General features: G+C 38.1%; 1 protein-coding gene and 2 non-coding genes across 3 annotated transcripts; all 3 read left to right on the top strand.

The window, feature by feature from the left end:
- The first annotated feature begins 3,570 nt into the window (after positions 1-3,570).
- trnal-uag (transfer RNA leucine (anticodon UAG)) lies at positions 3,571-3,652 on the top strand. The gene has a single exon. It is a non-coding gene; the product is annotated as a tRNA-Leu (tRNA).
- A 158-nt stretch (positions 3,653-3,810) lies between these two features.
- trnal-aag (transfer RNA leucine (anticodon AAG)) lies at positions 3,811-3,892 on the top strand. The gene has a single exon. It is a non-coding gene; the product is annotated as a tRNA-Leu (tRNA).
- A 3,754-nt stretch (positions 3,893-7,646) lies between these two features.
- ch25h (cholesterol 25-hydroxylase) lies at positions 7,647-9,122 on the top strand. The gene has a single exon (XM_063003836.1). It carries the CDS (start codon positions 7,962-7,964, stop codon positions 8,766-8,768), a length of 807 nt encoding a protein of 268 aa, XP_062859906.1. The 5' UTR covers positions 7,647-7,961; the 3' UTR covers positions 8,769-9,122.
- The last annotated feature ends 15,481 nt before the right edge of the window (positions 9,123-24,603 follow it).

Here is a 24,603-nt window from a genome sequence, read left to right as displayed (position 1 = left end):
CATCTATATACAGTGTATCACAAAAGTGAGTACACCTCTCACATTTCTGCAAATATTTCATTATATCTTTGGACATGTTCACTGTGGGGTGTACTCACTTATGTTGCCAGCTATTTAGACATTAATGGCTGTGTGTTGAGTTATTTTCAGAAGACAGTAAATCTACACTGCTATACAAGCTGTACACTGACTACTCTAAGTTATATCCAAGTTTCATGTCTATAGTGTTGTCCCATGAAAAGATATAATGAAATATTTGCAGAAATGTGAGGGGTGTACTCACTTTTGTGATGCACTGTATGCTTAAAGGCCTGACTGTTTTCAGCTTCTCTTTGGTGTGTTACCACAGGGTAAATGCTAAACTGTGTACTGATTGCATAGCTGCTGATATAAATTTGTTTGATTCTTTTTCAGTCTACTAGTGAATCGGATGGGCCATGCCGATCCATCTTAAGGCAGTCTGAGCTACTAAAATAATGAAATTAAAAAGAGAGAAGATCTGTCTGTGTCAGTGCATTAGTGCTGGTAGATGAAGGTAAGTCATGTTTTTCAGCGATAAATATTTTTTGCACCATACGAATTAATGGGGAGATCACAAAGTTTATATATCTCGTCATATATTGAGCACTTAAACAACAGATTATATTTAAAAAATAAAATACACAGTCCTTTGTCTGTCACTTTAACTTCTGCTTAAGATCAATCAATCTTTTGAACATGTATAAACATATGTTTGCATTTATATATTGATACGCTCACCACGCTGTAAGACATTATATATATATAGATCAGTGGCGGCTGCTGGTCTTTCAAAGAGGGGAAGCTCATTGTCGGCTTACATCATAAAATTTGTCAATTTATTTATATATAAATGTATAAATTCTCCCCTTTGTTAGTTTTCAAGAAAATGGCATGAAATGGGTTGCAGTTTGTCTTCCGACTTCACTCGCAAAATCTGCGATGGTACTGAAGCTCCCAGCGACAGCTGTCAATCAAAACGGGATTTAGCCTTTCGACTGATCCTCCAATCATCTTGCAGAAGCTCAGCGTCCAGACCCGCCCACAGCCCCATTCACCCCCAGAGACGCTCAGCGTCCGGGGGCGGGACAAAATCGTGGCATTTATCCAATGACCGGCGAGTTTCGAAGTCCCGCCCATGCAGCCCCATAGAAGCAAAGAGACGCTCAGCTTCTGCGGGTAAATGCATTGACGCTCCGGGAATGTATGAGTTAAGTTAACAAAATCGAGTCGATTTGTGATAAGTAGCTGATTCTGAACGAACTCGTCTTCAAGATGAACGTGTTCTAACGCATTTGTAGTCAATGAAATGTTAACACAACTGTACATATTTGACCATTAAATTTTTGACATTTTAGGGGAAGCTGAGCTTCCCTTGCAGAGAAATCGCCACTGATATATATATATTAGGGCTGAAACGATTCCTCGAGTAACTCGAGTAAATCGATTACTAAAAATCATCGATTCAAATTTTTTGCATCGAGGAATCGTTTAATCCGCACAACCATATACAGCTCACGGTGTTTTACACGGACGACTTTCACTTTTGCGCAGCGTGTTTAACGCTGTGTGCAGGTGACGTGAAGAATCTGAGGGCTGCGTCCCAAATATCTTAAACATAAACAGAACTTAACAGGACTTCATCCGGGTTCTTTTTGCGGACAGTTTGATGAACACTATGTATTTGGACACGTTCGCCGCTCCTGCGAACTGAACGTATCGGTTTAGGACGCAGCCGAGATTTGATAGCGCGGACTGCAAAATATAGAGAGAAAATAGCGAACAGGAGGAGACTGGACAGAGAAAACCACAGAAAGTTTGAGATCATTTTAAGCTGATAAAACTAAAACTCAGTATAACATCCACACCATCAGAGCGTCGTGTTTACTTTACTCATGTTTACTGACTACTTCGTTTCAACCACCACAGGCTTTTATGAAGATTTAGGCAAACACACACACACACACACACACACACACCAGATCTACCTCATCTAGAGACACAATCCTGACAGATTTTTATCCCCCTACAAACACCACAAAACCTCCCAACAAAATATTAAAGCTTTATGTTCTGCGTGAGCTGTAGCTGAAACTTTGAGTTTTGAAAGTTGCACAAATTACAGGCTTATGTTCATGTATTTTTGTTTATTATTATTTATGACTTGATGACCTGATGTTTCAGGTTGCCTGTTTACATTTTAAAAGTAAATTGATTTATTTTTGATTTATTTATTTTTGCATTTAAAAAATGTTAAACTGTCCTGTATGCAAGGAATACAAATGTACAGTTTGGTTTAAGAAACACGTCTTATTTAATCTAATATGTATTTGTTTTTGCTCTTTGTTAAAGCAAAAGTATTTCTTATCCGATTACTCGATTAATCGCTGGAATAATCGATAGAATACTCGATTACAAAAATAATCGATAGTTGCAGCCCTAATATATATACTGTATATATATAATATATTAGGGCCCCTTTAGCTTATAGGTCAGTGGTGGGCAAACTACGGCCCGCGGGCCACATACGGCCTGTTAGGCTGTTTAATCCGGCCCGCTGAGTATTTATAAAATTGTCCTACAACCGCATTCATTTCATTTATTTCCTGCTATACCCTGCATTTCAATTGATTCCACTAGATGGCGCACGCCAAACACTACCGACCTTTGCTAAAGCCGAGTCTGTCTGGTCTCCACACAGATGTTCATTCGTCACATTTGCCATCGAATTAATTTATGTCGAAATTGCTGTTTTAAATTAACACGCTGTGTAGCATTCTCTTTAACTTTCATTTAAAAACCAGTCTGAAGAAGAAAAGCGTGTTGTTGACTTCTGCAAAACTCAGAACACCATCTTATTCCAAAACAACATTTATTTAGTAGGTTTCGAATAGTGAATCCTGATAAGAGTTGCGGAGGACTTTGGAAAACAGCTTGGGCAGGAAAGGTAAGGAACACACCCTGGAAAGAAAATAAAAACAAGTCAGAAAAAGATACAGTGTGGGGAAAAACAAACATTTGCAGACTTTGGTTTGTGCTTTCTAGATACTTGAAGTGCAAATGTTAGTTGGATTCATGCGTACACTGTAAAACATTTCAGCCTCAATAAGTTATGTGAACTCATTTCTTCTTTTCAACTCAAATTGTCATGACAAGTTTTGGATATTGAACTTAGGTTAATAAGTTTTCAGAAAATATAACGTAAAATAATCAGTTGTCTTGACTACTTGTAAGTTTTTCTAAGTTGTCAATGTTCATTCAACTCATGTCTGTAAGTTATTAGTAAAAAAAAGAAAAGGGGAAAGAGTGGGTGATTCCTATAGGTGGGCACCATTTTTGAGTTAGACAGAACAATAAAATTTTTTTAAAACGTTAAAACCATGGGAGCATGGGGCTAACCAATGTTTTTCACAGACGGAAAGCCATTAATATTAATACTGATAAAAACAAGAATAACAAACGTTATACGATAGTGGACTACTTTCAGCGGCGGAGGGACACACCTGATTCTGGACTACAGTTTGAGGGCAAATTAAGCACCATCATTGTCAGGGTAGCGTGGCCGAGCGGTCTAAGGTGCTGGATTTAGGCTCCAGTCTCTTCGGAGGCGTGGGTTCGAATCCCACCGCTGCCAACTCATTATGTTCACCAGTTTGGTGTAGCTTGTGCTCGATCACAAGTGTGGCCACTGCACTCAATGCTTTTCAGTGCGCAACCTCTTTGAGTTCTATTGGAAAATGCAGGTAGAAATTGAATGCATAGTTGGTTGTTTTGATCGACACCCACACCAGTGGTAGCGTGGCCGAGCGGTCTAAGGCGCTGGATTAAGGCTCCAGTCTCTTCGGGGGCGTGGGTTCGAATCCCACCGTTGCCAACTCACGCTTTTCAACGCCGGCTCCATGTTTACGCACCCAATGCAACGTGTACTCAATCACAATCCCAAGTGGGGAACACGCAATTGGCCCTTTTCCATCCACAACCTTTCTTAACTTTTTTTTAATGTAACATGATACAGTTCGACCGCACTGTGCACACAAACCTTACCTTGGTGTACCTTTGTATCGTTGCTGTTATCTCTAGCATCGCTCCGATTACATGCAACTATGATATAATAAGAAGCAAAATAAAAAAACACACCTGTACTCACCCAATAACTGTGTTTTTATCTAAAATGGAACGCAGACACTGTGAAAACAGCATACGTTCTAAAGCCAATGAGCTTTTAAACAAGCTCAAACACACCGATGCACCACGGACTCTTAAATGAAGCATACAGCACGATGGTTTAGCAGAAGAACAGACAAACTGTAACAGTTTTTTCCAAATGCCATCAAACTCATTAATAACTAAAACTGAACTGCTGTTTACTGTTGTTTACATGCCACAATGCACTTTATACATGCTGTATAATTTTGTAACTGCATCTTACCTTACTTTACTATTTATCTTATGCTATTTTTATATTTTTTTATATTTTTATATATGCAAATTCTGCTGAACATGTACATTTGTACATTGTCTGCATGTAGTCTTGTCTGTATATTGTATTGTTTGTAAATTGTAGAGAGCTAACAACAGCCGTAAACAAATTCCTTGTGTGTGTAAACATACTTGGCGAATAAAGCTGATTCTGATTCTGTATCCCTGAGTCCCTGGACCTAAAAAAGTTTTAGCATTTGGCCAAAACTGGACATATATTCATATACTTGACGTTGACGTTTTGTGATTTTAGATTCACAAAAATGTTTATTAAAACGTGAAATGATGTTCTTTCTTTTATTATGTTGCCATAGAAAATACTTTTTCTTTTTGGCCATTTTTTGTTATTATATTATATTATATTATATTATTATATTATATTATATTATATTATATTATATTATATTATATTATATTATATTATATTATATTATATTATATTATATTATATTATATTATATTATATTATATTATATTATATTATATTATATTATATTATATTATATTATATTATATTATATTATATTATATTATATTATATTATATTATATTATATTATATTATATTATATTATATTATATTAATTATATTATATTATATTATATTATATTAATCATATCTACAAAATGTCATACGATTTCCTGAATTTTTTTTTTTTTCTTCTTTTTTTTTTTTCTTTTCTTTTTTACAATATTATGTATAGTTGAGGAATTTCTCTTTTTCTATTTTATCTTTGGTTGATCCTATTTTTATGCTGAATCCTGACACTCACCTGTTACCGATTATTCTTTGTATTGTGTTTCAAAACGGTAACACTTTAATATACTGTAAACTTTTCACTTATATTTAGCTCTGTTCAAACTTTTTTGAGTGTATCACAGGCACTAAACTTATTACAAAATACAATAAATTTGGTCAGCCAAAAAGTATTGTATCTGCAGATTAGTTAAAAAATGTTTAAGAGGATTAATAAATCACTTTGATTGTTGTTTTTCTTGAAATTGATTTTTTTGTGTATTTGAAACATTGTAAGGCTGCAGGCATTAGCATCTACTATAGTCCACTAGATGGCAATCTGCAACTACATAGACATTAGATATACTTGGATCTTTTGCGTCATTGCTGTGTGGAAAGTTAACAGTGTCCTTTTATACGGTACGTCTTTAAATCTGTGATGATTGTTTCCATTGCAAAGTGACTTGTTCTGTACACAGGCTGGTACATTTGGTCACCCTTATTGACCAGGGACCAACCTACAGACTGCTAATTATTCATCACAGAACAAGCACTGGAGGGAACCACTACAAGCACAATATTTAAAACCCAACTGCAATTAATTGTATTAAAACGTTAAAAAAAAAAAAAAACTAACAAAAATGTTAACAGGACTTCAGAAAGTTCAAGACCACAACAGTTGTAGAAAGGCAAAGTGGAAATCATCCTGTTGTTGCTTCTGCTTGTTTACAGTTAAGGTTGCACATTTACTCTGAGAGAATGAAAAATCACAAGATCGTCAGCAAACTTCTACTTCCATGAATACCCTGAATAACCTGTGCAATTAGAAACTGACAGTAGCACATTAGGTACAGCATGGCCACCCTATTAGTTTGCAATTGTCACATTTTGTTAGTTTTTAGCCACAATATTGTACCTTGATTAAACATTTGCATTTGGGTTACAGAGTGAGATCAGGACTCATAGCTGGTCAGTTTGAAATGGTCAATTTGTCCTTCTTAATCATTCTTGTGTACTTTTGGATGTATGCTTTGGGCCATTATCTTGCTGTAGGGCCCTTTTTTAGAGCGCATCATGTTCTAAAATGCTTTGATAATTCTCTGATTTAATTGTTTCTGTAACACATTTAAGACCTCTAGTGCCAGAACACTATGGATCCTCCACTGTGATTCATTGTAGGTAGGGTGCAATTTTTTGGGCTTCGTTTCATCATCTATAATTATAGTTATTATGCTGATATGCACTGCCAAAAAGCTTTAGTTTAGTTTCATCTGTACATTTTCCCAGAAGGTCTGTGGTTTGTCTATGTAAGTTTTGGCAAAGTTTAGTAGTTCAGCAGAGTGAGGTCCTCTTCGACCTTTTCCCATAGAGCCCCGTTTTGTTCAGTGTGTGCCACATGGTACTGGTTGAAACCATCACTTCAGATGTCTACAGTTCAAGCCTGAAGTTCTTTGGATGTTGTACATGGTTTCTTTGCCACATTTTAACTCACCGTTTGTAGGATTATCTCATCAGTTTTCCTCTTTCTATTTTATTGATCTTCTTGATTGATGCATTGTGTATTGTGTAGAAGCGTAGTAAACAAGGAACAGGGAAAAAAACTGGCCTTTTAAATTAAAGTATAGAATGTCTTTATTGGTCAAATATACATATACACAAGTACAGTACAATACAATTCTTTTTAGCGTATTCCAGCATGTTTCCAGCACGTATGTTTGAAAACTGGGGTCAGAACGCACGGTCACTGACTGCATGGCAGAGCCAGGATTCAAACCCACAACCTTACGATTGATAGTTCAAAGCTCTAGCTAAGCATCAGTAAAGTTGACCAGGACTGTATGTCAAGGCAAAAAATGTTTCATTTTCCCCCCATTCACAGCATCAGGCAACTCAAGAATAAAGCATTTTTGTTCTTTTGTACAATGTGGTGTTAGAATGAATAAGAAAAGGAAGAGTTGCTTTTTCTGGAAATTCCAGTGTGAGGTGGAATTAGATTGTTTATGTTAGACCAAGGGAGAATTGGTGTCTGTGAACAAGCAGCCACTCACATTCGTTCAGACCCAGAGTAACATGTTTTACCTCTAGGGAGGAAATGCAAGCCATTATTCTCCAAACGAAAAGTATGCACATTGTTATATAATCCAAATAATGGCTACATTAAGCCTGTTGTGTTTAAAATGTGATGTTTTTCACACTGGCACATGTTCTTTAGTGGACAAACCTATTATAATGTATGTAAGAAAATTTGTGCATTTTACTTTTATAAACAGACAGGTTTTCTTTTTTTTATTTATTATGGCTGAACCTATTTTACTGATCATGTTGCTTCCTTTTTAGAGAACATGTTTTGTTTGGTTCCACATACCTGTATGTTAACCTTTACAGCTTTATTACTAGAGCCATTATTAAACCTAAATATATAAAGGTTTGGAAAATACAGTAAATAAATATATTGAATAATCGGTACATTTCTGATGTCATAAATAGTTTACAATTACCAAACTAAAATATATTCTTTAAACTCAGTTAAACTGAATTGAGCTTCATCTATAAGCTATTTGTCTGATTACATTATGTCAAGGAAGCTCAAGGCCAAGTATGTGTCACTTCCTATGGTGAAGCAATAAGAAAAACGTACAAGGCTGGAAATTCCGGAGTGAAATGGATTTAGACTGTTTATGTCATAGGTAGGGAGGAGCAGAAAAAGGGGAGGGTTCAGTGTCTTTTTAATGCCTGTGAGCAAGCAGCCATTCACTTTCAGTCAGATTCAGAGCTACAGGATGTTTCAGCTGCAGGACATCTGGGACACCATCAGACAGTACGAGACCTGGCTAAGGTCTCCTCTTTTCCCTGTACTGTTTTCACTGACTATCTACATAAGCTTTTGTCTGCCGTTTGTAATCCTGGACTTGCTGTCACCTCGAGTGCCTTTAGTGAGGAAATACAAGATCCAGCAAAAGAGCGATGTATCACTGAAGAAGATGTGGAATTGCCTGGCTCTTTCCCTCTATAACCATGTGGTGTACCTCTTTCCACTAAGCCTGCTGCACTGGTACTGGAGACCTGTTATCTACCCAGCAGAATCACCACGTTTTCTTGAAATCATTCAGCATCTGGTGGCCTGTCTGCTGCTCTTTGACTTCCAGTACTTCGTCTGGCATGTGCTGCATCACAAGGTGCCCTGGCTCTACCGAACTTTTCACAAGGTGCACCACAATTATACTTCTACCTTCGCTCTTACTACTGAATACTCTGGCGCTTGGGAGACACTTTCCCTCGGCTTCTTCGCAGCCATGAACCCCATGCTGCTGGGCTGCCACCCATTTACTGAGATGCTGTTTCATATCCTGAACATGTGGCTGTCAGTGGAGGACCACTGTGGGTATGACCTGCCTTGGGCAACACACAGACTTGTGCCTTGGGGACTGTACGGAGGTGCCACGCATCATGATCTTCATCACCAGAAGTTCAAGGCTAACTATGCTCCATACTTCACTCACTGGGACAAGCTCTTTGGGACATTGCACTTAGAATGAACTGATCAAGATGAACTTTTAAATCACAGTACAATTTTATATTAAAATGATCTAGAGACTTTTGATTCGGTGAATCTACTTAACCTGCTGATAATTATGCACTTTGTCATTTAGCATTATGTAATTTGTGTTAATATAAATTGCCAATGTGCTTCTATGTATTTAATGTATGTATTTATGTTGACTGTGTTATAGAAGGAAACATTTTATAATATTTAAAGTATATTTTATTTAAATATTCACATGCTGTGAAAAGTACTAACTTTAAAGGTTTAAATCTGCCAGATTTTTTTCATCTGTACTAAAGTGGTAAAATAAATATTGACTGCCATCCTTGGTTGGTATGAAATTGTATGGGTTTAACAGTCTGACTACTTGTTTCATTGAGTACTGAGTAATTACATGATGTGGTGTCCCTTGAACTCTCTTTACCTATAGCCTGAGATTTGTATTTTAAAAATCTTAAATGTACCTGTCCACAAAGTTGAATCAGTTCATCTTGACACAAGTTTGTTGTAGAGATACGTTTCGTCACTCATGAACTGATTCAACTTTGTGGATTTGTGTACCTGGATTATTGAGCATGCATCAAGAGTTAAACGTACCTGCTTTAAGTACGTAACAAAAAGAGGTCATAGGACGTTTTCAGACTAAGTATGGCTAGAATTACATAGAGCCCTTATTTAGTGAATTCAGGTAGTTCAAACCACCTTAGATTCATGTTAAATACATTGTTATACATTTTATATAATTGTTTTTGGCAAAGACTAGTTTTTATTGGAGCATGACTGTGCCCCTGTGCACAAAGTAAGGTTCATAAGATGTGATTAGGCGAGTTTGATGTAGAGGAACTCTGAACATCCTCTTTCTTGCCTTAAAGGGAAGGAGTAATTTCATATTAATGCTAGTGGGTTTGTAATGGAATGTGCAACAAGGTAATGGTCAAATTTATTATAATAATAATAATAAGAAGAAGAAGAAAAAAGAAGAAGATGTGTGGCACAGTGGCTAAGTGGGTAGCACTGTCGCCTCACAGCAAGAAGGTGGGGCGGAGGCCGCTCATGTGGCGCAGCGGTAAAAAGACACGCTGCAACCAGAGCTGGATTCTGATTAGGGCTGTCACGCGATTAAAAATTTTAATCGAGATTAATCGCGATTAAAGAACAAAATTAATCGTGATTAATCTCAATTAATCGCACGCTAATAACTAAGCAAAATTTGTTTACCAATACAAACATTCATAAAATATGATAAAATTAATTTTATAAAGCACATTATTTGACAAAAGTGAGGATCTTTTCCTGTTCATAACCCTGACACTGAAAACAGGTGCACCAACCATACACCGCCCCCCCCCCCCGTTACGCCCATCGTGCATCTCGTATAACGTCATGTAGACCCACATCGTTAACTTTGTTAAAGCGTTTATACCAGTGGTGTCCAAACTTTTTTCGAGGAGGGCCAGATTTGATCAAAGTGCCTGAGGGCCAACAGTCCCTGGCATACATAACCATAACACAAATGAGAAAAAAGAAATTCATATTAAACAATCCTTGACATTTTGCTTAAGTTTTCTGGCTAACTCAGAAATCGTGCTTTTCAAAATATTATGATCTAATATTAGGCATCAATAAAGCATCAAAACACATTATTTCATAGATCTATTAAGAAAACCTTTTAATACTGTGTTTATGCAGAAACATGACTGGGAAATACTGTTCTACATTACCATTAAAACACCTATAAATACCTGCAACAATCAAGTTACAAGACATTATTTATTGTTAGACATAAGTTATTGACTGTAGCTATTAAAAAAAGTGTTAATTAATACAGTCCATGTAAACGCTTAGTCCATATAAATATCAGATACGAATGTGTTTTTAAAAAACTACAAACATCACGAATATAAATCATGTATATAGCCATGTGATAGAATAACCTGAATAAACTGTAGAGATGAAACATCACGCAGAGTTTCACTTCTTACCGGAGGGGAAGGAGGCGGAACTACGCGGTTTTGATGGACAGCTCTAGCAGCCAATGGAGATACTCGTTACAAAGATCGCGTGATTTCATTAATCTTTTCATCAACATGTAAAAAAAGTGAAAACCGCTACAAGTAGTTTTTCATCGGACAGCGACGATAATTGATTACTTTTTCTCTTTGAACAATTTAAGACGCGGGCCGTATAAAACCCGATCGCGGACTTGCCTGCTTTATACAGTATATTATGATCCATTTAACAGCAGTGTTTGTAAAGTTCCGTGTACAGTTCATGCGCTTTACATCCTAATTCATCTGAAATACAGTTCATTACCACAGAGACACATACAGTATGTATGTGGCACAAACAGCCAAATAAAAATAGTTAGATTAAAATTTTTAATCTCGATTAATTTTTGTAATTGCGATTAAAATGTTAACGCGTTAATCGCGTTAATTAATGCGATTAATGACAGTCCTAATTCTGATACATCGTATCAAAACAAGCTCTGCCTCACCGGTTCGAGGCTGAGTGGCTGTATGAGCAACGATTGGCCGGTTGCTCAGTTGGGGGGGTGGGACAAAGAACCGGATGTGGGTCTCTCTCTGTCAGAATGCGATCACGACCTCTGCCGACTGACTAGAGGCGCCTGCACAGAGATGAGGAAGAGTGCCCTTAGGGTGTGTCTCTCCACATGCAACACTAGGTGGCACCACACTCATCAATGTGTGGGTGGCAAAAATGCATCCGGCTGCTGCCCATGTTTCGGAGGGGATGTGGGTTAGCTTCGATCTCCTCGGTCAGGGCAGGGTCCGGCATAGACAGAGAGGAAGCACGATGCAAATTGAACAATTGGATGCGCTAAAGGGGGAGAAAAAAGGGAAAAATTTATAAAAAATAAAAAAAAGAAGGTGGGGCAGTCCAGGTCCTTTCTGTGTGGAGTTTGCATGTTCTCCCCATGTCCGTGTGGGTTTCCTCTGGGAGCTCCGGTTTGCTCCAACAGTCCAAAGACATGCAAGTGAGGTGAATAGGGGATACTACATTGTCCATGACTGTGTTTGATATAACCTTGTAAACTGAGGAATCTTGTGTAAACTACCATTTCTGTCATAAATGTAGCCAAAAGTGTAAAACATGAAATTAAAATCCTAATAAACAAACAAACAAACAATAATAAAAGGCAGCAACAAGGACCCTGGAGAGCCGGCTGGTGTCAATAAAGTCAGGGAACCAGCTGGCACTCAAAGAAGAGCAATAGAGTAATGGAGCAATGGAGCAAGGAGCATTGGCAGAGTGAGAACACGTAAAAATGTTGTAATGCTGTGCTGGTTAAGTAGGGGGGAAATCAGGTATGGAATGGGCCTCAGGTGTGGAGATCAGGTGACGTGGGGCGAGTCAGGTGACGAGGTGTGCACATGACCTTGTGTGCAGGGCCCAATGGGGCTTGTAGTGCTATAATATAATGAAAAATTTGCATAAGCTACCATCTACCAATTCTGTGTGTTTCTGTATGTTTTGGGAAGTTTTGTATTCATAATGTTCTCTTTATTATTTATTTAATTTTTGTTTGTTACTTATTACCCTGTAACCACTTTACTCTATACATAGTTATATTAAGTCTAAAACCCATTCTGAAAACACAGAGCAGGATTACACCTTAAATAGGGTGTCAGGTCATCACAGGGCAGTGTTTTGTACTATGCATAAAAGATGGTTATTATTACTGGCCACCTGAAACATTTACAAGAAAAAACATTAGGTGTGGTACTGCTGAGAAAATCTTTCAATGGTTTGTTCTGCAGCCAGAATTTTCTGACCTCTGAACTCTGCAGGTCTGCTTGCATTCCATTACTGCACAAGTAATACAAAACAAAATGAGGGGTGGACACAGCAACAGAATCCTGACCCAGTGTAGCAAAATGTAAGGCTCCCATTAATGAGCAGGATCATCCTTTTTATCTAGAACTGCTGTAATTCTTGTCATAATGTAATTCTGTCACACCAGTCTTATATAATTTACACTGATTAGCCATAACATTAAAACCACCTCTTTGTTTCTACACTCACTGTCCATTTTATCAGCTCCACTTACCATATAGAATCACTTTGTAGTTCTACAATTACTGACTGTAGTCCATCTGTTTCTTTACATACTTTTTTAACCTGCTTTCACTCTGTTCTATAATGGTCAGGACCTCCATAGGACCGCCACAGAGCAGGTATTATTTAGGTGGTGGATCATTGTCAGCACTGCAGTGACACTGACATGGTGGTTGTGTGTTTGTGTGTTGTGCTGGTATGAGTGGATAATACACAGCAGCGCTGCTGAAGTTTTTTAATACCGTGTCCACTCACTGTCCACTCTATTAGACACTCCTACCTAGTTGGTCCACCTTGTAGATGTAAAGTCAGAGACGATCGCTCATCTATTGCTGCTGTTTGAGTTGGTCATCTTCTAGACCCTCATCAGTGGTCACAGGACGCTGCCCACAGGGAGCTGTTGGCTGGATATTTTTGGTTGGTGGACTAATCTCAGTCCAGCAGTAACAGTGAGGTGTTTAAAAACTCCATCAGCGCTGCTGTGTCTGATCCACTCATACCAGCACAACACACACTAACACACCACCACCATGTCAGTGTCACTGCAGTGCTGAGAATGATCCACCACTTAAATAATACCTGCTCTGTGGTGGTCCTGGAAGAGTCCTGACCATTGCAGAACAGGGTAAAAGGGGGGTAACAAAGCATGCAGAAAAACAGATAGACTACAGTCAGTAATTGTGTGCTTCTGTATGGTAAGTGGAGCTGATAAAATGAACAGTGAGTGTAGAAACAAGGAGGTGGTTTTAATGTTATGGCTGATCAGTGTATATTGAGATACTAAAGCAGACCTTTTTTATTATTCAGTTGTTTGAGGAATGAAAGAAGAAACATTTATACTGCAAAGGTCAGCTCAAAAATAGTTTAAGCAGCATGTAAGGGTGCATTATTACTCAGGAATATAGAAATGTCACCAGGAAACAGTGTTCACATGCTGCTCTAAAATACAACATACATTTTAAATTCATTTATTCACTGCCTGTGTTGCCACCACTTTATTCTATTCATGGTCGCGTTGGAACTGATTCACTGTGCAAAGAGTAGGAAACACCCCAGACAGATCGCCAGTCCATCACAGGGCAAACATGAATTATGAATTGAAAGGTGTAGAAAGATGCTACTGCTTTAATGTCATCTAACTTTGTGGCATAGCTTCCTAATTAAAAAGTACCCATTAAAAACTAAATGGAGCAGTGATCACTAACCAAGTTCAGACACAGAACCTTGTAAAATCTGTGGTGCCATCATTAAGCCCCTGCTCCTGTTTTTTGTCCATGTGATCAGCAGTAAACTTCAGTCAAGCTTTAAAGTGCAAATTGTAAAACAGTGGCTTCATTCTTGCATGGCAGCTCTAAATTCTGTAGAAATGTCAAGCTTGATTGACTGTGTACATAAACACTGGTTTTCCGACAACTACTGGAAGATCTGGTTTTTTTTTTTTTTTTTTTATACTAGTAAGAGTAGTAATTAAAGAGGAAAATTTTTAGATTAGTTTTGAAAGAGCAGCAGCACTGAAATATCTGCCACCTACAGTGGACAGTTTAAATCTTGGAACAGTAAGAAGTCCAGAGTCAGAGGATCTGAGGGCACGAGAGCTAGAGTACACATGGAGTAGCTCACTGAGGTAGAAAGAGGCAAGACCGTTTAAAGCTTTATATGTAAGCAGAAGGATTTTATATTGAATCCGGCAGATAACTGGTAGCCAGTGCAGTGTGCGTAGGTGTGAGGTGAGTGTTGCACTTGGTTAGCGTGAGAACTCTCGCTGCTGAGTTTTGGATATACTGAAGACAGATGAGCAATGAGGCAGGGAGACCATAAAAGAGATAATTACAGTAGTCAAGACGTGAGATGATGAAGGCACTGACCAGCATTTGAGCATCAGTGTCAGAGAGAAAAGGGTGGAGGTGTGCAATATTGCAAAGATGGAAAAATTCAGCCTTACTAAGGAGTTTAAAGTGGGGTTCAAAAGTAAGGGTGGAGTCAAACAGAACACCAAGGTTTTTAATAACTTGAGCTGAGCTAACAGGAACACCATCGACATCAATAGTGAGATTGGAATTCACTACCTGAGTTTTGGGCCTTACTAGTAAAACCTCAGTTTTGCCAGCATTAAGTTTGAGGCAGTTCTTAAATAGCCATTCCATCCGGTCGTTGATGCATGATGAGTTTGTGGAGGCAGACATACTGAGGTAGATTGGAATGTCATCAGCGAAGCAGTGAAAATTTAGGCCTTGATTCCGGATAATCTCGCCTAGAGGAGAAATGTATAAGATGAAGAGGAAGGGGCCAAGCACAGACCCCTGACTAGACCCCACAGTACCGGTGGGTGATTTATGCATACCAATAGAAATAAAATGTTGTCTATCGGCGAGATAAGACCGAAACCAGTCTAGAGCTAAGCCAGTAATACCATGTGAAGACAGTCTGGTGATTGGTGAGAGTAATTAATATTTATTTACTTTAATATCAAACTTCTTACATTTTTCTGTTAAGTTATACAAATACACTGACCTACTTATACCGGGAATTTTGCTCTCTCTGCGAGTTAATTATTTACTTTTTTGGCTTGTGTAACAAAGGGGCAGTGAAAGCCTTTTTTCCTGTCTTAAACAATGAAGTATTTCCCAGCAGTGCTTGATAATTCTCTGGCAGTAAAATACAAGGAACACTGAGCTTAGAGTTAAAAGCATTGTGGTAGACACTTTTATTCAGAGTGACATTTGTTACTGAATAAAATACAAGCAATTGAGGGTTAATGGCCTTGCTTAGGGACTCAATAATGGCAACCTAGTGGTGGTGTGGCTTGAACCAGCAACCTTTTGTTCACTAGTGCAATGCTTAACATGAGCAGAAAAGAATCAACAACAAAATAATTTTGTAAAATATTTTTCAAATAGTTTTTTGAATATACATAACATGAAAGTTAAAAAAATGAATGCAATACATGTTTTAAAGTTTAATGTCCCTACCTGCCAGGCCAATTTGAGCTTGGCAGGTAGGGACATTAAACTTTAAACCATGTATTGCAGCTCTAAATTCTATATTCATAATGAAGGCACAGATGGTTGGAAAGCATAGTTCTCTTTAAACTACACTTCAAAACATTCCCTGCTTCTCATTAAATGCTCCTGGCTACACCTGGAGGTAATGCTTCAAAAACAAACCTGGGACTCGGTGCTGACTCCTTGATGCACTTTACTCTTTTCTTTGGCTATCCACTTCTTTTATCTGGCTATCCACTTTACTCCTCTGACTACTGAAGGCACTCTCTGGTACCTGTTAGCAATTTCAAGCTCCTGTTTTCAAGAAGTCGGTGAATTATTTTTATATTGTGGTGTATATATGTTTTATTAATACTGTTTTAGAAACAGTATGTGATTGAGAAATATTTGGTTCACTGAGGTATCGTTGCACCTCAACAGTAGAAATTGCTGTAGCGTTCTTAACCCGTAAAGCAGTCACATGATTCGGTACAGAATGAAGCTTCAGAATCACTGGTCACGTGAATGCGGTTAAACGAATCAAGCATTGATACACTGCTTTGTTTTTTTTGACGCAAGCTTTTTCAGAGTTTTTTGGAACTGTGTTTTTGTGAATAGAATGACATTGTTGGGATTACTGTTTGGTTTTTGATATTGGCTGTTTTGGACTGTTTTGGACTTCAAGAGTAAACAAATAAACCTGCACTTGACTCTTCACTTGTTGTGGATTATATACAGACACACACTGATCAGCCATAACATTAAAACCACCTCCTTGTTTCTACACTCACTGTCCATTTTATCAGCTCCACTACCATATAGAAGCACTTTGTAGTTTTACAATTACTGACTGTCGTCCATCGGTTTCTCTGCATGCTTTGTTAGCCCCCTTTCACCCTGTTCTTCAATGGTCAGGACCCCCACAGGACCACTACAGAGCAGGTATTATTTGGGTGGTGGATCATTCTCAGCACTGATTTTTTACTTCTGTTAAAAGTTGGATTTCTTTTAAATTTGTAATGTTTCTAATTCACTAAATTATTTAATAGAATAAAATAGATACAATTTCTAATACCACATTAAATCCTATCTATAAGTCCCTTTGTCATTATTAAGTAAACATTTACAAGCTTTGCACAACTGGTTTTTGGTCATTTTTCATTGCAGATCCTCTCAAATTCAAAAATAAACTTTCATCTTCAGATCTATCCATAGATTTTTGTTGGGTTTTAGGGCAGAGACCCAAAGTCACTCATTGTTGGTTTGAGTGTATGCTTTAGTTCAGTGTCAAAGATGTGTCTGTGTTTGGCTGCATTCATGTGTCACTTAATCCTTATCAATTTTTTTGTCCCTTGCTAAGAAGCACTTCCACAACACGGTGCTGTCACCACCATGTTTCACCATACGGATGGTATTTGGCTCAATTTGAAAACAAAATGAATACAATAAACATTTCATTAAGCCGTGATGTCTTTCTATCGTAAGTTTATTCGAGGATTTAGTTCAGTAGCAGCACCTCTCACTTCCTTATTGAGAGGGGAAAGTATAACTGTCCAATAGAATGAAAGGGCGTCTGAGGCATTTGAAGCCTTAAAGAGTCGATTCATCTCCGCACCCATCCTGAGGCATCCAGATCCCTCTCTTCCGTTTATAGTTGAAGTGGATGCTTCAGATTCGGGAGTCAGTGCTGTGCTTTCTTAGAGAGTTGGCTCACCTCCAAAGCTTCATCCATGTGCTTACTTTTCACATAAATTAAGTTCAGCTGAACTAAAATATGATGTGGGAAATTGTGAATTTTTAGCCATTAAATTAGCCTTAGAAGAATGGAGGCACTGGTTAGAGGGAGCACTACACCCATCTAATACTAACTGACCACAGAAATCTTGAGTATATCAGATCTGCCAAGTGTTTGAATACCAGACAAGGACATTGGACTCTTTTCTTTACATGTTTTAACTTCACTGTTACATATCATCCAGGATCTAAGAACAAGAAGGCAGACACCTTGTCTAGAATATGGGAAATAGAACCTAGTCACCATAATGATGAAACTATCATTGACCCAACTTGTGTAGTAGCTCCAATCAGATGGGAAGTGATGGAAGAAATTCAGAGGGAAAGAGAAGCCGAACCTATTCCACCAGATTGCCCCCCTAACAAAGAGTATGTACCTTCTTCTATGAGACAGAGAGTGCTAGAGCTTGTACATACTACACCCAGTTCTGGCCACACCGGCATCCTACGTACAGGGATATTAGTTAAAAATAAATGTACAGTGTATGCTCAAAGTAAGACACCTAGCTTCCTGCAGGACTTTTAGAACCATAACCCTTCCCTGACAGACCATGGTCACATATTAAAATTGATTTTATTTCGGAACTTCCAAACTCCCAAGGTTATACTGCCATTTTAGTAATCATCGATAGATTATCAAAGCCGTGATGTCTGTGTTAAATGACTGAGGTGTGGTTGTGTAAGTTTCATTTTGACCTGATGGTTTCTTAATACATAAGCAAGTAATGCTTAGACAAATATAAAAAAAAATCCTTTAATGCTTGGACAGCTTAAAGCTGAAGAGAGATGTAAACCATACATGTATTTATACAAGATAATCCTTTATTAGTCTATTGTCTAAGCAAGGTGAGAGCATGGTTTTGGTAGACTGTAATTTGCTATAGCAAAACACATTAAGGGTAGAAACATGTCAGGACCAGTCTTTCTTTCTGAAAATGTATAAACCCATCATCAAATGATGTTACGCAATAACATTCCATGTCAAATTTTCTTTTTTGATGATTACATAGTCAAATAAAAGAAGAAAGGTATTTTTTTTATGCACAATAGACTCTAAGCGCATGATCCAGCTACTTCTAAGTCTCTTTTGTGGGTCCTGAATTAGATCTGACCAACTCCTTTCAGATCTTGGCAGGATACCATTGTTCCATTAACTTTTTTTAAGGGTCTAGTCAAAGCTCTATTTTTCCTGGCACAGAGAAGTCATCAGCTATGGCAAATTGCCACACAGATTAACAACATAATAGAACGCTGCTCAGGTGGCGCAGCGGTAAAAACACACACCAGAGCTGGGATCTCAAATACATCGTATCAAATTTCAGCTCTGCCTGCCGGCCACATGAACAACGATTGGCCTGTTGTTCAGATATGGGTGGGATTAAGTCGGATAGGGTCTCTCTCTCATAACTAATGCAATTACGACCTCTGCTGGCTGATTGATGGCGCCTGCACAGAGACGAGAAAAGAGTGTCAGGGTGTGTCTCTCTGTACACAGTGCTGAGCTGCACTGCACTCGTCAAAGTGTAGGTGACAAAATGCATACGGCCTGCTGCCTACGTGTCGGAGGGGGGCGTGGATTAGCTTCGTTCTCCTCAATCAGAGCAGGGATTGGCATTGGTAATAGAACTTTTCACACCACCAAAGTAATACAATTTAATGCTACATGATTACTTTGACACAACAAATTTGTAGAACATCCAAAATGAGCTTAATGATTGAACGTCTTGTGCATTTTGGGGATAAAAAGTGTGTTTTAATAATACAGTCACAGATAAAAGACATTTGCAACAATCATTGCAACCCATACTTCATGTCTCTCACAAGTGAATTTAAGGTTGTAACTGTACATCTAAATATTGGAAAGGCATAATCCTTGCATGACATTACAGACTTACATTACTAAACTAAGTCACCATGTGGTATGGGCGTGTGTGCATAGACACATAAAAGTTCCCTAACAGGACACTCAGGTGGTGCAGCAGAAAATTACACTAGTCCATTACTGCTGATATCCAGGGTTTAAATCTCCAGTGGTGCTGTCAGGTGTCTACATACAGATGTGATTGGTTATGTCTGGGTGGAGAGGGCCATACTGGAATGGTGACCTAGCCGAGGTGTGTTACTGCATTGTGCCAAGTGAGCACTAACACAGGCAAGTCGGACCAACCCTGACCAGGATAAAGTGGTGGTAAAAAAATGACAATTAAAATAAAGTTTTCCAACCTTCGTGGTAGTGTGCATATGGTAGACACATGTCTGTGTGAATGGTATTTTTACCATGAACAAGCATTTACATTTAGCAGATGCCTTTATCCAAAGCAACTTACATTACAGTTACATTCAGAATACTAGTCCAGTACCTTAACCACTAGGCTACGGCTTGCCTCAAGCGAAAATAAGCAATGTTTCTTTTAAATGCTTTTATCAGCTGGACCCCCACAGACCACATTAATATATATAAAAAATTTCACAATTAGTTTTGTTTGTATGTTTATTAGGATTTTAATGTCATGTTTTACACCTTTGGTTACATTCATGACAGAAAGAGTAGTTACTCATTACACAAGGTTCATCAGTTCATAAGGTTATATCAAACACAGTCATGGACAATTTAGTGTCTCCAATTTAACTCACTTGCATGTCTTTGGACTGTGGGAGGAAACCAGAGCACCCGGAGTAAACCCACGCAGACACAGGGAGAACATACAAACTCCACACAGAAAGGACCTGGACCGTTCCACCTGGGGATCGAACCCAGGACCTTCTTGCTGTGAGGCGACAGTGCTATCCACTTAGCCACCTGGCCACCCTTACACAATTAGAAACAATGCTAAGTATCTAATGCACAGGGGGAATTCTAGCTGATCAAACAGGAAATGACTCATATCAGTTTATATAATTTCAAACATGCTCTACTGGCTAATGGATGATTCTGTAAATATGTGCTCACATGTTTCAGATATTTTACATATTTGTTGGTCACTATAAAGTGTTGCTAAAATAGTGAACTTTACCAGACCTTTACTTTTTGTTTTTGCTATGATGGGGTCTGTGGTTACATGACGGATTGTCACCTAATTTCTAGTGAAACTGTTTGTCTGATGAGAAATTTCCTTTTGTGGTAGACAGGTCTTTTTTATCAGAATGGTCTTATGTTCTCATCTATTCTCATCTATCTCCTTTGGAACTTTATTGACTCATTCAGGTAATCTAATTTTAAATTCAACAAAATGATGGAGTAAAACAAGACTGTACATCATTTTATGCACACTTGTACATGTAGGATAATTGTTCATGCAAATCTTTCTTTCTAAATTTCATGTTAAAAGTTTATAACTTTTAAACTTTACACAGACATGTTTGTGTACTAATTCTACACTAATAAGCTTAATTACTTTTAAAAGTTTAAAAGTTTAGCTTTTAACACCTATTTCATATATTATATATACATACATTTTAAATATTAAAAATAATCTGACCATAAGCATTTTATGGGAGATTACTGCAGGTGTAAAATTATTCCAGCCACAGGAATTTGGTTAATTAGTGTTTCCAACTGTATGTGTGTTAGAACATCAAGTTCTTCTGAATAAAATCTTGCTGCTCAGATCTTCTACTCCAGCGTCGAAAGATCTGAGCAGCAAGATTTAAGCCATAACATTAAATCCACTTCCTTGTTTCTACACTCACTGTCCATTTTATCAGCTCTACTTACCATATAGAAGCACTTTGTAGTTCTACAATTACTGACTGTGGTCCATCTGTTTCTCTGCATGTTTTGTTAACCTGCTTTCTCCCTGTTCTTTAATGGTCAGGACCCCCACAGGACCACCACAGAGTAGGTATTATTTAGGTGGTGCGTGATTCTCAACGCTGCAGTGACGCTGACATGGTGGTGGTGTGTTAGTGTGTGTTGTGCTGGTATGAGTGGATCAGACAGCAGTGCTGCTGGAGTTTTTAAATACTGTGTCCACTCTATTAGACACTCCTACCTAGTTAATCCACTTGTAGATGTAAAGTCAGAGATGATGCTCATCTATTGCTGCTGTTTGAGTTAATCATCTTCTAGATCTTCATCAGTGGTCAGTATGTAGAGAAATAGATGGACTACAGTCAGTAATTGTAGAGCGTCAAAGTGCTTCTATATGGTAAGTGGACCTGATCAAATGGACAGTGTGTGTAGAAACAAGGAGGTGGTTTTAATGTTATGACTGATCGGTATACAGATACACATTAATGCACACTTTACCAAAAACTGAAAGCTTTTTTCACAAAATGTGCTTAGAACTCAGCTGGAGTTTGAAATTAATTGGACATGGTTTAAACACACCTTGATCTATAAAGGCCTTCAATTTAAACATTATTTTCAGTACAAAAACCAAGTCATGAACTTTGGTGGACACTCGATGTCTCTGAAGGTGCTTTATAAACAATTATGATTTAACTAAATAATGAAAAGGCTGATCCCAATTGTTACCAAAGTTCAAAGGTCAGCATCTGTCACGGTATGGGGGTGTATATACTATCAAACAATATATAGATTAATAATCACAATTATTTTTGTGACAACTAGTTGTCAGAAAAAATATATATATAATAAGGAAAGGCCTACCCCCAGGTGTAAGGAAATAAAGTAATGAGTAGGTATGTGATGCCATGTGGGGTTTTTTCCCTCCTCCACACTAAAACAGCGTGGGTGAGTTTTCTTTTGCTTTAAATTACCTTCTGTCTAAACATGTCAAAGACGCATTAAATAGTTTTTATGGAAAATTACCATTATACATTTTTTCAGATCTGTAGTAAAAATCTTATCAGTGAGAACCCACACATGAATCAACAGCTGCAGGTGATATTATCCAAGGGCTCCATCCCAAACAATATTTGTCATCGCCTACAGTGTTTTTGTTAACATTTTCCCTGGGACAAATATGACAGATTTTCTTTCAATGTTTTATACCATACAAAATAATAAACTGAGCTGCTTTATGCTACTTTATGTGTAATTTGATCTGCCAACGCAACCACACACACACAGACAATAAAAAATAAGAACAATATGCTATAGAAAAGAAAAAACACTTCCTAGAAATTGGATAGGCTGGTCTGAACAGATTTGAACAAATCTGAACATGTTCAAGTATTTATTCCAGTGTAACATTACCAGCAGACTGAAACCATTAAGGCATTTTGTGTGATTTTTAACATGGCCTTACAAGCCTCCAATGATTATTTCCACAGTCACAAACCTTAATTTTGAAACTTTTTCATGTACAAGGATCTTGGACAGACCTTAAATCTACTAAAACATGTGTCAAAGTTGGCAGATGATGGGATTCCTTTATTTTGTGAAAACAGCTCTAATTAGTGCTAGTTTGTACCTCTAAGTGTAGAAAATGAACCACATGGTGCACCAGCATGAAACTGTAAATGTGAGAGTGAGTGAGTAAATGTGTGAGTGTGTGTTGCCCAAAGATGGATTGTTTCTAGTGTGGATGTATCAAAACCTCTAGGGAAAAGTGGTTAGTAGAAATTAACCACTGAATGTTGGGTTAGTGTCGTAAGCTACAGAAACTCCGATACTTTTTAAAGTAGCATTTGAAGACATTCCAGTTTAAATGGGGGCGGCACAGTGGATTAGTGGGTAGCACTGTTGCCTCACAGTGAGAAGGTCTTGGGTTTGATCCTCAGGTGGGGTGGTCTGGGTCTGGGTTTCTGTGTGGAGTTTGTATGTTCTCCCCGTGGGTGCTCTGGAAGAATTCACATGCAAGTGAGGTGACTTGGAGACACTAAATTGTGTAGTAATGACTGTGTTTGATATAACCTTGTGTAATGAGTAACTACCATTCTTATCATGAATGTAACTAAAGTGTAAAACATGACGTTAAAATCCAAACAAACAAATCCAGTTTTAATGAGTGTGATTTTTGTCTCTAACAGCCTAAACTCAGGAGGGTTTCATTGTGAATGCTTTTTTCTGCCCTTTGGTAAAATCCTTATTAGTAAAAATAATTATCCTACATCATTTCTTTATTATGATAGTAACATGTTACATTAAAGGCCATTGCATTAATAATGTTACTTTTTGAATAAATTGCCATTTTGGAGGCAGATCTAATTGAGGATGCTTGTTTTTTAAGCAAGCCAAATCTGAAAGTGTCTGCATGTTTTCAGTTTGCTCATCACGGCTGAGCTCCGGATTCAAATCTATCAGATAAGATCAGCTATCAGCTGCTAGACATCTACACAAATATGACTGGCTAAGTCTGGGGGAGGGGTGGGTGGTTTTTCTCCCAAACTGCAGGGTATTTCAGGGTAAACCAGACCTGCCACAACCCTGACTAGAAGAACGTTTTAGCACCATCAGCGTGGTCTGGTTTTTCCATGGCCTGATAGTTGATATTGTATTAAAACAACAATATTTTATTAGCAAATCTGAGTGCTTTCTTTCGTGTACGGGCTAAGAAACGCACGCCGACGTACGCGAGACGGTTTTTTGTGCGCCACACTGTATTATGTTGGTCCCTCTTTTGCTGCCAAAACAGCCCTGCAACTGTGATGCACTGTGTATTCTGACACCTTTCTATCAGAACCAGCATTAACTTCTTCAGCAATCTGAGCTACAGTAGCTCGTCTGTTGGATCGGACCACACGAGCCGGCCTTCACTCCCCACGTGCATCAATGAGCCTTGGCCATCCATGACCCTGTGACCAGTTTACCTCTGTTCCTTTCTTGGACCACTTTTGATAGATACTGACCCCTGCAGACCAGGAACACCCCACAAAAGCTGCAGTTTTGGAGATGCTCTGACCCAGTCGTCTAGCCAACATAATTTGGCCCTTGTCAAACTCACTTAAATCCTCACGCTTGTCCATTTTTCCTGCTTCTAACATCAACTTTGAGCAAAAAATGTTCAGTTGCTGCCTAATATATCCCCCCCCACTAACAGGTGCCGTGATGAAGAGATGATAAGT

The sequence above is a fragment of the Trichomycterus rosablanca genome, chromosome 10, assembly GCF_030014385.1.
Source record: "Trichomycterus rosablanca isolate fTriRos1 chromosome 10, fTriRos1.hap1, whole genome shotgun sequence".
NCBI classification, from domain to species: domain Eukaryota; kingdom Metazoa; phylum Chordata; class Actinopteri; order Siluriformes; family Trichomycteridae; genus Trichomycterus; species Trichomycterus rosablanca.
This window is presented reverse-complemented; position numbering and strand designations above follow the sequence as displayed.